Here is a 13,232-nt window from a genome sequence, read left to right on the forward strand (position 1 = left end):
CATAGCTTAGGAGGCATATAAATCAAGTCTTTTGGAATCCTTCTTAAGCTTGATAAAGCCATGATAAGAGCATAGAAGAAGGGATGTTAAAAGAAAAGAAATGTGGAAAGAGAAGAAGGATCATGAGACTAGCCATGGCTTTGGCCATATTGAGAGAGAGAGAGAAGCATATATTAAGCGTCTACTAAAGACCCAAGACCCAATGCTATGAGACCAAAATGATACAATAATGTACAACATGGCATATATCTCATCATGAAATGGAAAATTAAATAGAACAAATCATTTACAGCTTACAAGCATTTTATATTCTTGAGAGGCAGCCCTTGTATAAAGGAACGCCTTGTTTCATCAAGACATTAATGCCAGGACCTTTAAAGCTTTTCAAAGGAATCAATGCAAAAGATACTGCTTTAAAAATCAATGAGGCCAGCTAATCTTCAAAACTTTGAGGCTCACTGCTTGCGAGAGTGTTCCACACAATTGCCCCAGTGAGCCAGAAAAATACACAAGGGGCAAAGAGTGCCATCTGCATCAAAAGCACAATTTGAAGTATGAAGAGCAATTATGATAATATACTTTTTATTATAAAAATCTTAAAGTGTTCTTAAAGAACAACCCATCTTTTATTTGAAGCAGTCAAACCCACCTAGGAGCTCACATTTGCTAATATTTAATCTAATATATAATGAGAGCCATTTAGAAAGTCTTAACCATAATTCTCATACTGAAGATCTCCTCAACTCCATTCCAAGGAGTTTAATGATATAAGCCTTTCATATTAATGTACTTATATATGTGTGTGTGGATGTATATGAATGCATGTCTTTATTTATGTACGTATGTATGTAAAGATGTATATGTACCCATGACTACATATTTATGTACGTACATACATACATAATGTATGTACGCATGTCCATATATTTATGTACGTACATACATTATGTATGTACGTATGCATGTATGTGTGTGTGTGTGTGTGTGTGTTATGTACTTGAAGCTAACCCTATGGTTAGGTTGACTAATCCTTGGGTTAGGTTGGCTAATCTATGGGTTAGGGGAACCAACAGATTAGGACGTTGCCTATAAGGAATAAGGGCCAAGGCTCATAAAAGCTTATAGGTTTATAATAAAGCTTGTAAGTTATTGGCTCATAAAAGCTTATAGGTTTATAATAAAGCTTGTAAGTTATTGTTTGTGCCAATAGCCAGTAAAAGCTTTACTTTGGGATTGTTAACTTATAAGCTTTTTCAGCCTTAACCCTTATGGTCAACTTGCTTATGCTGCTCTTTTGGGTCTCTAACCCACAGATTAGTCAACCTAGCCCTAGGATTAGTCAACCTAACCCTATGGTTAGCCTGAGTTATATCTATGTAGTATGTATATTTTTGTTCGCGAATGTTTGTATGTCTATTCATATCCATATGCAGGTCTCTCCATGTATGTATATTTACACCTCTACGTTTGTATGTATGCATGTGCGCGCGCGCACGCGCACATGCCCAAGTGTTTTGTGCCCGCACGTGCATGGGTGCACACGTAGGCACATACATAAGTATATATATGTATATATACATATATAGCAAACATAAGTAGCATTTTTTAAAGTTAAATTGCACAACATGAAGCAAGAAAAATGCCTCTTTATAGATCTTGTCTGCTTAGGAATGAGAAGAGGCCAAGAAGAAGGGTACTTACAGTCCATGAGTGGGTCTGATCAAGTAAATAGCCTGTCAGGTACACACCCAGGATTCCAGGGATTGCGCCCACAGTATTCGTTATGCCCTGCGAGCAGCAACATCATGTGAAATGGCTACATAACTAAGGCATATCCGAGGGAATACAAAGAAATTGGGGAGAGAACTAACCAGGAGGATGCTTGCATACTTTGGCGAAATATCCTGGTGGGTACAATATAGTCCTGAAACAATGACAAGTTGGAAAGAGTGTGTAAATAACAGTGTGTGCAGTGCTCCTTGGAGCAATCCGTGCATCGTAATGGCATACGTGACCATGCCATTCTCTGAAGTGTTCCTCGTATTTTTTAAGACGTACAATGGTTCAAATAATTAATCACGTCTCTTCAAGATGAATACAATGATTCAATAGCAGTAAGTGGGCTAATTATTCATGAACATCGTGAGGAGCTGCTTTTTGCAAATCCCAGCATACTCTTGGTTGGATAGGTGGACAGGTAGGCCTGTTCATGCACTTTGCCCCTCCTAGGAACCATACATTCATATGGCTTGAATATATATATATATACCTAGATGAATCCAGGAACATGCCCAAAATCACCTTTTAGGAACGTGCATGTTATATACTCATGGTGGTCAACCCACAAGACTATATAACTATCAACTCCATTATGCATAGTGTGGACTAGATACTACGACATCCCCACTAACGTCATCAGTGCCCAATAGTGGGTGTAGAACTCTGTATCAAGATATGCTCTCACACACGCACTCCACAGACACACACACACACACACACACATAAGAGCATATATTCACACAAAGGCCTTCGTACTGAGTTTCTGTCAAACCTCTGGAGATGTAGGGCAGACTCAGCCATAATGAAGGCACTAAGGGAAGTAGCAAATAGAAAGAAGTAGTACAGCAAATAAGTAGTTGATAGGGAAAATGCACCGCTAAAGATAGAAAGAATTAGCACAATATCAACTGGCCGCAACTCGGACGAAAACTTCACAATATGAAATCTGCATGTCCGCTAATACGGCTGAATTATATACCTACATGAATCCAGAAAATTACCTTTTAGGAACGTGCATGTTATATACATATACATATACATACATACATACATACATACATACATACATACATGCATACATACATACATACATACATATGTATGTATGTATGTATGTATATATATAGTTAGTTAGTTAGTTAGTTAGTTAGTGAGTTGCTTGCTTGCTTGCTTGGCTGAGCATGTGCATGTGTCCATGCATGCACATGTGTGTGAAGTTTCAAATTAACTATCATTGTTGTGGATGGGGGTAAAAAATTGTTTACCTCCCAGTGCAAAGCTTGAAAGAGCCAATCCGGAGGTGACAATTGAAACAGTCATCCAGGGGGACAGCCCAATGTCCAAGGAAGTAAGAGTCACACATGCTGTTGGTGAGAGGAAGGCAATAGTCTGACAGAGCTTACGAACCTATAGCCCCAGTACAAGTTTAATAAATAAATTTTTATGCTAATTTAAAATGAGAATATCAAGAAAACCTTTTGTAAATTAGAGATTTAGAGATTGAAGTTTCCTACATTTTTAACTCCTCTAGAACTTATACATAAATCAAATAGGTAGCCACGGCCCAGCGGTGTACTAATAAGAAGATAAATTTTTTATAAAACTTACAAATGTGGTATCTACACCTTTTGAGATTAAATGATCTGCCATGGTTGCGGCAACACCGGATACAAACATCCCTCCTAAGGGTGGAAGAACGGCAACCTATCACCATACAGGAAAACATGCTTAAAATTCAAGAATGGGGGTGGTGGGGGGCGAGGATCAAAGCTAGATAATTCTTCCAACACAAAAAAAACAAAGTTCAAAGGTTTACCAAAGCTGCATTTGTTAGATCAAGGTTGAGCTCTTCACTAAGAAATTAACCCCAAAACACAAAAAAAACACTCATTAGAGCTTTTTACGATGATCTCAACATCATAGGTGTCATTGTAATACATTGCTTATCTATAGATTTAATTATGCCTGCATTTTAGCATGCACTCATACCTGTGAGGCTAACTATGAGATGAACGACAACACATGAGGAAGGGTGGCTCAGAATGAAAGGCCAAAAGGATCTTTTACACAGACCTGAAGTAGGAAGGAAGCCATGCCAAATTGCAATAATGACCCCAGTTCCCACAAAAGTGTGTGTAGATCATAGCCCATACTGATGGACTTCTGAAGAAAGCTTTCCATGGAATTTTCTGCTTACAGTTCAAAGACACATTTCCACATCTCAGCATTTCAAGAGAGACTTCATATGACTGAGGTGTGCATTGTCATAACAGATTCATGCATCAAAGCTCCTACATTAAAACCGAAAAGAGGGATCAAAGGATTTCGCACATGATTGCCCCTTTTATACACTGAAAAACACATACAAAATCATTAAGGGTCAATGTTCTATTTAAATGAACTGTGAGCAGTCACACAGACATGATTGAGTTGGAAAACAAGCCCATTGCAAGGGAGGCATGCTTCATGGAATTACATGTAAAATACACAACAGAAATGAGAAAATGGTTGGTTTGCATGAAGTCAGTAAAATTATCGTGCTCACATGCATTAGCTTCAACTCTCAGATGCATGTGTCATGCTAACCCCTAGGCCACCAATTCAGATTAGCGTTGGCATTTAGTAGAAGAATCACTCCATGTTGTAACCCTAATCTACAGAGGGACAGAAGAGGTTTAGTGTGCATGCAATTAAAGAAAAATGCAAATTAACGCAAAGTTCACTGACTTAGTTGGCTCACTTTTCTCTTAACGGAAGTCTTTCTCTTCCCATTCTACATATCTTCTGTCTCTCGACCACTCTTTTTAATGCTTTAGAATCCCATTGAGTTCTGAGCACAGCATAGACAGGATTTTTACAGCAGGACACATCCCCCACCAGCATCATTGGTTATAATGAAGCCAACGATGATGCACAGCTACCAGCACCCCCAGCTGCAAGACATTTTATTGATAGAGAAATGTTGGGCAAAGCAACTGAAGAACACAAGAATGCAAGAGAAGGAGAGCAGAAACTTCAAGAGATACTATCCTGGTTGGAAATGTAAGCTGCAGGATTGTTTGGATCGCTGCGCTCGCTGAAGCTCCCGCCCACCTCTCCCTGCTTGCGCTGTTGCACTGCGCCCTTCACCTTCCCGGCCTGTTCACCCCTTCGTTTCCTCCTCGCTTCCTCCTTCTCCGCCTTCCCTGCATTGCCCGCCGCCAGCATTGTCCCCCGCCTTCTCTGACCCCCGCCGCCTGTCGTTTAGCCCCCCCGTCTACATCCGCTGCTGTGCCCCCCCATTCCGCCTGCCTTCGCTGCTGCCCAAAGCTTTGCTCGCTGCCCTCCTCTCCCTTACGCCTCCCCCCCCTTGTCTTCGCGCCCTCCTCCTCTCTGCAGCGGCTTAACCCCCCCCCTCAGCCAGTTGTTTTTTTTTCTGCCATTTGGTTTTTTTTCCGCCCATCCCTCTTGCGCGCAGCCCCCTGCCCTCCCCCCCGCCCCCCCCCTTTTTTTTAGGTTTTATCTCTTTCGCCTCTCCCCCCCCCCCTCCCTCCTTTTCTTGCTTCCGCCCCCTGGGGGTTTTGTTTTCATTTTTCGCTCCGTATTCCGCCTCTCTGTGTGCAACTCGTTTCCAGCAGGTTCCCGCCTTCGCCTCGCCTTCGCCGCAGCTTCAGACTCTGATGGAGGCTCCTCCCGCCCCGCCTCAGAGGGACTCATCAGCAGCCCCCTCGCCCGCCCCTGAGGTCACCCCCATCAGGCTTTCTCTTTCGCCTGAAGAGGAAGCGAGCCTCACCGCAGAGGTGGAACGCCTCCAGGCTCATTCCACCATCTGCCATATAGTCGCCTGAAGAGGAAGCGAGCCTCACCGCAGAGGGGAGATCAGGGATCTTCTTCAGGCCCGCCTTCTTGCAGATGTGGGCAAGATCCTGGATGTACAGCTTCTGGGCCGGGGACATTATCAGATCGAGTTCGAGGCCGCCCAGAGCGTTGCCAAGGTCCTTGCCATGAGTCCCCTTGACATCAAGGGTGCTCGGGCTTTTTTCAGACCTTGGCAGCATGGATTTGACCCAGCAGCGGCGGAGCAGGGAGAGCGCCTCTTCCATGTTACAGTTTGTTTCCCTGGTCTCTGCCGGGAGTATCTTCCGCTCCTCTCCAAGCTCGGAGCATTGGTGGGCTCGGTACTAAAGACAGGCCCCTCAGCAGCTTCAGTGGTGGCCAGAGCAGCTGGGCTACCTTCGGTCAGAGTGTTGGTGTCTGACATCTCCTCCCTTCCTAAGGTCATTCAGTTACCTAGGATAGGGGGAGGGTGGATAGATCAGAGAGTGGAGTTCTCGGGGCTCCCAAACCAGTGCTTCATTTGCAGGCAGGTCGGTCATCTGGCCAAGGCCTGCCCTCGCAGGAGACCTCGACCCTCACCACAGCAGCAGGCTACTGATGGCCCGCCCACAGATTCGGCTTGGCACGCTGCCTCCGGGACACCTGCCCAGGCCACAGAGACCTCGGAGTGGCAACCTGGACAGGGGCGCCGCCGAGGGAGACAGCCACAGCAGCACGCCCAGAGACTGCTGCAGCAGCAGCCGCAGTCTCAGGCTCACTGGGTTCCCGTGAGGAATAGCTTTGCTCCCCTGCAGGAGGAGACCCCTGCAGCGACCGAGGACCAGGAGATGCCAGCTCCCCCTCCTTCACCCCTCCCACCCCCGTCCCATCCCACCGCCTCGCTTCCACCATCGCCTCCTCCCGCCCCCGCTCCGGTTTCGGCAGCGGCTCCCTCTCCACCTCCCTCGCCTCCCCCTCCTCCCCCTCCGCCCGCCTCACCTTCCCGGGAGGCCCTGGCAGTTCCCTGGCGCTCACCTGCAGTCCGGAGAGCGCTGAGCACTGACCTCGCTCGAGCATCACAGAGGAGACCTATGCCGATTAGGGCCTCACGGATTTCATCTATCCGCAGTCAGCTGAGTCGCCTTGGCATTAGACAGCGCTCGGAGGCCTTTGATTATACCTTCACACGGCTTTTTGGAGCAGAGGGCCCCCATGAGCCAGCACCCATTCGAGTTCATGTAGTGATACCTCCGGCCCGCGGGGAGGAGGCACTAGACTCAACGGTGGCCTTCTCGTTCCCTCTATGTGGACCTTGTGACCGGGAGTGGACTCTAGAGCTCGCTCTCAGCACTTTGAAGACTCAGGCAGTTGAGTTTTCTCACCACATGAGCGATCTGGAGGTGATAGATGTGATAGGCCGACTTTGGGAGTTGGCTCATTTTTTCTTGGATCTCGGGAGTGTGGACACCTCAGGGATTCGGCATTTGGTCGTACGCATAGTGGCAGACTTGGCACGTGACCCTGGATATGTGAGTATACACGAGGTTTCTATGTCAGAGCAGGAGGCAGTCGCCGTGGGCCACAGCCACTGGCGCCTGATCCGGGATTCTTGCAGTACACCGGGTGGGCAGATTCGCAGCCGTTCGGATGGGGACTACTCTCCATCCAAGCCGCTTGCGAAGGCCCGCCGTACGGCTGAGACAGCATCCACCTCAGCAGGGCATCCATGAGGATCATCTCATGGAATGTACAGGGCCTTGGCGGAGCACACTTTATACGCTATTGAGGTTGCTTGAGGCAGGAGCTTCAGAGATGCCTGGTTGGTGGCAGCATTGACATTTTGATGATGGAGGAGCACCACTTGGGTGAGAGCAGGATCCGGAGATATGGTTCGGTGATGCCTGGTAGATGGGACACTTTTTGGTCTGCAGGGTTTGGTCCTTTGGGTGGACAGGGAGGAGTATGCATGGTTATTGCAAATGTATGGCGGCAGGCCATTGTGGATAGAGGGATCATTGTGCCTGGTAGAGCACAGTATGTCATTCTGAGGATGCATGATGAGCTATTGGGTGTGCTTAACATCTATGCGCCCAATCATGCTAGTGCCAGAGCAGAGTTCTGGACTCAGGTTACAGATGCATTGCCAGAGGCCGCACATTGGTGTGTTGGGGGAGACTTCAACATGCTTGAGGACCCGGCCGATAGGGTGGGAGGCAGTCATGTTACAGTGCACGGCACGGAGCTTGCAGCTTGGGACCGGTTTTGCATGTCACTGAGGATCACTGATGCATGGCAGCATGGGGCTTTCTCCCGGTCTCAGGACAGTCTTAGTTTCTCTCGGTCGGATCGCCGACAGGGAGGGACTAATCTATCACGGATTGATCGCTTTTATGTGGGCGACTGGTTAGGGGAGCGAGGGGGCTCCGTCGGCATTCTCACTGGCACCTCATTTTCAGATCATGCGCCAGTTATATTGACATTGGAGGAGGGGACACGGGAGCCCAGCTTGCAGTTGAGGATCCCAGAGAGGGTACTTGCAGATCCCAGTCTTGCTGAGGACATTGAGAGGATCTGGCATGATAGTCAGTGCTCTGACCAGGATGCAGCGGGCCAGTGTGCCCAGGGACTCATTGATCTTAGCTCTTTTCTACACGCTGCAGCTTTGACACGACTGGGAGAGATTCGCGAGCGGGAGCAACGGCTGAGACGCAGCCTTGCTTCGCTACAGCGCCTTCAGGAGCAGCAGCCTGCATGTGAGTGGGTGGCGTCCCAGCTGAGCCAGGCACGTCAGGAGGTTAGAGAGGTAGAGGAGCAGAGACATGAGTTTTACTATCGTCGTCAGGCCTCTCAGTGGATGCAGCTTGGAGATAGAGTGACTCGGGAGTTTTTTGAGATCACTGGACCCCGTCATGCGCGAGCAGGAGTCCGCCAGCTTAGTAGACCGGATGGATCGGTTGCTACTGAGCTCGGGGAGATCAGAGCCATTGCCACTGCATTTTATAGTGACCTGCTTTCAGCGCAGCCAGCCACTGAGGATCGAGATGTTTGCAGACAGACTGTGTGGGCCCATGTGCAGAGGAGGGTCACAGACCATATGCGTACAGTTCTAGGTGCGCCTTTGTCAGAGATTGAGCTTGCCGAGGCCTTTTTTATGCGCTATTGGGACCTCTTGGGACCAGGCCTCCGCAGGGGCTTTCAGCATGTTTTGGACACTGGGGTGATGCCGCAGAGCTTTTCAGAGGGCTTGATTTATCTTATCCCCAAGGGGGAGGGAGTATGAGATGACATTCGGCATTGGAGGCCTATTACGATCCTCAATACTGTCTACAAGGTCTTAGCAAAGGCCTTGAGTTTGAGGATCCAGCCCTTCCTGGGGGAGTTGATTCATGCTACTCAGACAGGATTTGTCAAGGAGCGCAGTATCCTTGACAACATCTTTACTTTCTGGGAGGCGACGGCCCGAGCTAGATTTCTTGGCGAGGACTTGGTCGTGATGCTTCTCGATTTTGAGAAGGCATACGATAGAGTTGATTGGGGATTCTTAGAGGGCACTATGCTTCGCCTGGGCTTTGAGCCAGGATGGATCAGAGGGGTGGCAGCTCTGTATTCCACAGCTCGCAGCCAGGTGCTGATTGCAGGAGGACGGGGGCCGAGTTTTGAGCTGACCAGATCAGTCCGTCAGGGGTGTCCTCTCGCCCCTTTCCTTTTTCTCTTCTTTGTGGAGGCTATGAGTATGTATTTGACGGCAGAGGAGGTTGGTTTGAGAGGACTTCAGCTCCCAGTCCGGGGGGAAGATTTGCTTGATGCTGAGTTTGCAGACGACACGGGCTTGTTTTTGCATGGCCAAGAGGCCAATCTTATTCGGGCTGAGCAGTCGCTCCAGGTTTTTAGTGCAGCTTCGGGAGCATTGATCAATTGGCGCAAGACAGTGGCCTTTTGGATCAGTAGTGCTCCCACTCCGGCATGGAGCCCGGACCCCGGTTTTAGATGGATTCCTCCAGGCACAGCAGTGCGGTATTTGGGATGCCAGATTGGCCTCGATTTGTCACCTGAGTAGCAGATTGCCCGCTTCTTCTGAGCATTCGGAAGAAGCTATTGTATTGGAGTACAGCTCGACTATCCTTGGCTGGGAGGGTGGTGGTGGCAAATCAGGTGCTGTTAGCGACCATGTGGTGCTGGATTTTCTCGAGCTCTTGCATCAGCCAGGTACAGAGGCTGATTAGGAACTTTCTGTGGTCTGGGCGGGACGGTCAGCCAGCTCGGGCAAAGGTTGCATGGGCAGTTATTACACTTCCGCTGGCTCAGGGCGGTTTGGGCATTATAGATCCAGTCGATCAGAGCAGAGCCTTATTGGGGAAGCTTATTGTTCGGGGGTTGCTTCTAGGCGCTGAGCCGTGGAAAGAGCTCCTCTTGCGACTGCAGGCTCGGGCGCCCCCTGCAAGGGGTACTTGGGCACCAGAGATTCGCTGGATCTTCATAGAGATGAGGAGGACAGGCCTTAGTAGAGGATGGGAGGACAGATTTGCCTTGAGTATCCTGAGAGCTTGGGAGCTGCTGAGACCGGGGCTCTCTCAGCGGCCTCCTTCTTGTGTTGAGGAGCGGGCCAGGCAGCCGCTCATCTGGAGCCCAGCGGTTCGCACGGAGCAGGGTCATATGCTGGGTTCTCGGCCTCGTCTAGCCTGGGGACCTTTAGCGGCAGGCCCAGCTCGTAGTTTTGGAGACTGGCAGGCTTTCTGCAGTCTACCAGAGGAGATCCAGGTGGAGAGGCTGAGTCACTTCAGAGGGGGGTTGATTATGAGGGATGATATACAGGAGGCTCTCACAGAGGAGTGGTTCACGCCTCTCGAGCCAGTGGCCCCACGGTGGATGGGAGCCTTTACACAGTTGGAGATCCTGATTGCTGTCAGAGCTAGCACTAAGGATGGCACATGCCTCTACTATGAGATTCAGGATGAGGGTAGACTCCAGAGAGTGGAGGTGGAGTCGCCTTTGGTTGCAGAGTGCACCTTTCAGAGGATTCGGGTAGTGGCAGCCGCTTCTCGGAAGTGGCATATTGACCCCGACCCTGCTGATGTGCTCCCGGATTGGCGCATATGGGCATATGCAGGGCGCCCCTTGGCCCGGCTACAGTGGGACCCCGGGGAGTACGAGTGGCATGATCCTTATGCATCCCTTGAGGCCACAGAGATCACCTTTTTCCAGTATACTGTTCGGCTGGGACGGCATATTTTGACGGCGAGGAGGACGGTTTCTCCAGCGGCAGCGGGGCATTGGCGATTGCAGGGACTCTCACAGGAGTTCCTGGAGGACTTCTGGGCTCGGCTCTGGGCTAGTTGGCAGGCCCGCAGGATCTCGGCTTTTCAGTGGGCTGGTCGCCCACAGGGGCTCAGCAGTTGGCACCTGGCTTGTTTACAGCGGTCTTCCGGCGGCCTGCATTCGATGCGGCCACCCTATGGAGACACAGAGACATTGCCTTTGGGACTGCCCTCAGGCACAGCAGATTTGGCTGCGGATGCTGCGTATTCTGGCCCCCCTCTCTCCAGAGGGTATGTTTATGTGGGGCGCCGCTGCCTGGTCGACTTCGTCAGGGCCTGCTATGGGCTATGAGATGGAGCAGGGCAGTCAGGCCATCAGATTTATTAGGGGCCAGCCTCGCCTGGTTCCGGCACCGGATTTCTTGTCCGCCAGCTCGACACAAGAGAGGGATTTACGATGGGAGCTCCTCAGCAGCCTTACCATCTGGTTCACTTGGAGGGCCCGGTGTTTCACGGCCTTTGAGGGGAGACTAGAGCCACCAGCAGAGACTGTACGGGGGATTTGGCAGGAGTTGATCCACACCCTGCGAGGACAGTATGACCGCATCCGGGGCGACTTGGACGAGGCGATCTTGCGGCACCAGGCTTTTCACACCACCTGGCGCAGTGGCCCCTTCTACACCTTACACACGGGATCCCCCCGTTGGCATTACAGGCCACCTGTTTGGCTATTCCCCCCCCTATTGTATGATTTAGCCCTTCAGTCCTTAGTACTGATGCTTGTATTTTGCAGCACCTAGGGAGAGTCTCCCGGGCTGCCTTGTTGGATTCACTGCTCTCTCTCTCTTATGAGCAGGAGAGATCTTTTGTAGCCCTACGGGCGCTTTTATATAACTAATGAAAGGATCTTTTCTCGGAAAAAAAAAAGAAGGAGAGCAGAAAGCACGAGATGCAAAGAATAAAGCTTGGGATTAAGAATTTGCAATGCTCAAGATAAGAATTCAAGCCCAGTTTTGGATCCAATGTGGAGTTGAAAAGATGATGAGCAAAGTTGTTCTTTCATAGGGGTCACAATTCCACTGAAGGGGGATCCCTAATTGGAAGAAAAATCTGAATGTACAGAAGTTTTCCATGAGTTTTTTGGACCAATGACTGAACACAAGAGTGCTACTTTCCAATTCTAAAGAAAAAGAAATTATTCAAAGCTTGGAGTTTGCAGCAACACCAACACCAAGTTACAGGGAAGGGGGAGGGCCTGAGTTCCAATCCCAGGAGGCTCCCCAGCTGCATTTGGGCCAATTGCAGCCAAATTGTACCACCCACGAGTGGGAGACCAAGCCACCATCGCGTGGGCACTCAAGTTGCTACTACAGAAGGATCTACTCAAGGTTTAAAAAAACAAGTTACACTGAAGCATAGTCGCTGAGTTCGCTGTGTTGGTGAATAAAGTGACTATTAGCCAGAAGTTCTAGTAAGTATCCAGATGTTTCAGACCAGGTAGGTGAAATATTCAGCACAATCAATGGTGTTTAAACCTTCAAATATGGTGTCTATGTCTTCGAATACGGTGTGCACAACATCGATGATGTTTGAGAAAGAGATTTCAGCAGCTAAATTCACGAACGAGGACCTCTCACAAGATGGCGCATTCTCAAATCTGTCAGACCAGCATCAAATGGTAGACCGTTTCATTGGCTGGGGACAAGTGTGCAGGTAACGTAGCTCTTTGTCTGGTTGTAGAGCAGATCGTGTGGCTTGTCAAGTGGAGGATCAATTGTCCAGATCTTCCTCCCACCACTCTAATTCCACTACCCGAATCACCACAAGTCAATTCAGACCCGAATCACCACAAGTCAATTCAGTTCATATTATTATTATTATTATTTTTCTGGGAAGAAGATCCTTCAATTAGCTAAAGAAAAAACAGCCACAAAGGGCTAAGTACAACCACGAAGGGCTAAATACAAACTCGCCTCATGTATGGGCGGGAGACAAGTGATTATAAGGGGAAGAGATGCTTCTCCTCCGGCTGGCCGCTCTATGAGGAGAAGGCTATCTCATACAGAGGAGGGGATGGGAAACAACCACACAAGTGGTCTGTAATGCCAAATGGGGTCACTGCCTCTATATGTGAGGAAAGAGACAGGCCTCCAAAGTCTCAAGAAGGCTTCCCACCGCTTCCGCATGCGGTCAAAACCTCCTTGTAACTTCCCTCACTGACTACGGAGGATGTGAATGATATCAAGCCATATGCTCCTCATGGTCTCAATCGGCGGAGTGTGGGTACCCTCGATGGCCTCACTGCATCTAGCACACCAAATGTGCCAGGCTGCGATGCTACTGCAAATCTCCCATCTCTGGCATGAGCCTGGCCACTAGTCACCTGTAGGAGGAGCTGTGACT

The 13,232-nt window shown here is 49.2% G+C and overlaps 1 protein-coding gene across 1 annotated transcript in view; it reads right to left on the bottom strand.

The window, feature by feature from the left end:
- Nucleotides 1-248: 248 nt before the first annotated feature.
- PHT4;5 (phosphate transporter 4;5) overlaps nt 249-13,232 on the bottom strand; it is a 167,265-nt gene continuing 154,281 nt past the window's right edge. The window contains exons 9-15 of the mRNA XM_086774931.1: nt 3,853-3,968; nt 3,596-3,632; nt 3,388-3,483; nt 3,045-3,186; nt 1,872-1,924; nt 1,702-1,788; nt 249-529 (exon numbers count right to left, since the gene is read on the bottom strand). Coding sequence (XP_086631057.1) covers nt 434-529; nt 1,702-1,788; nt 1,872-1,924; nt 3,045-3,186; nt 3,388-3,483; nt 3,596-3,632; nt 3,853-3,968 — 627 coding nt within the window. The 3' untranslated portion in view covers nt 249-433. The remainder of the gene's footprint in view (nt 530-1,701; nt 1,789-1,871; nt 1,925-3,044; nt 3,187-3,387; nt 3,484-3,595; nt 3,633-3,852; nt 3,969-13,232) is intronic.

This window comes from Cibotium barometz, chromosome 35 (assembly GCF_041138505.1).
Source record: "Cibotium barometz isolate CiBa-2024 chromosome 35, ASM4113850v1, whole genome shotgun sequence".
In the NCBI taxonomy this organism is placed as follows: domain Eukaryota; kingdom Viridiplantae; phylum Streptophyta; class Polypodiopsida; order Cyatheales; family Cibotiaceae; genus Cibotium; species Cibotium barometz.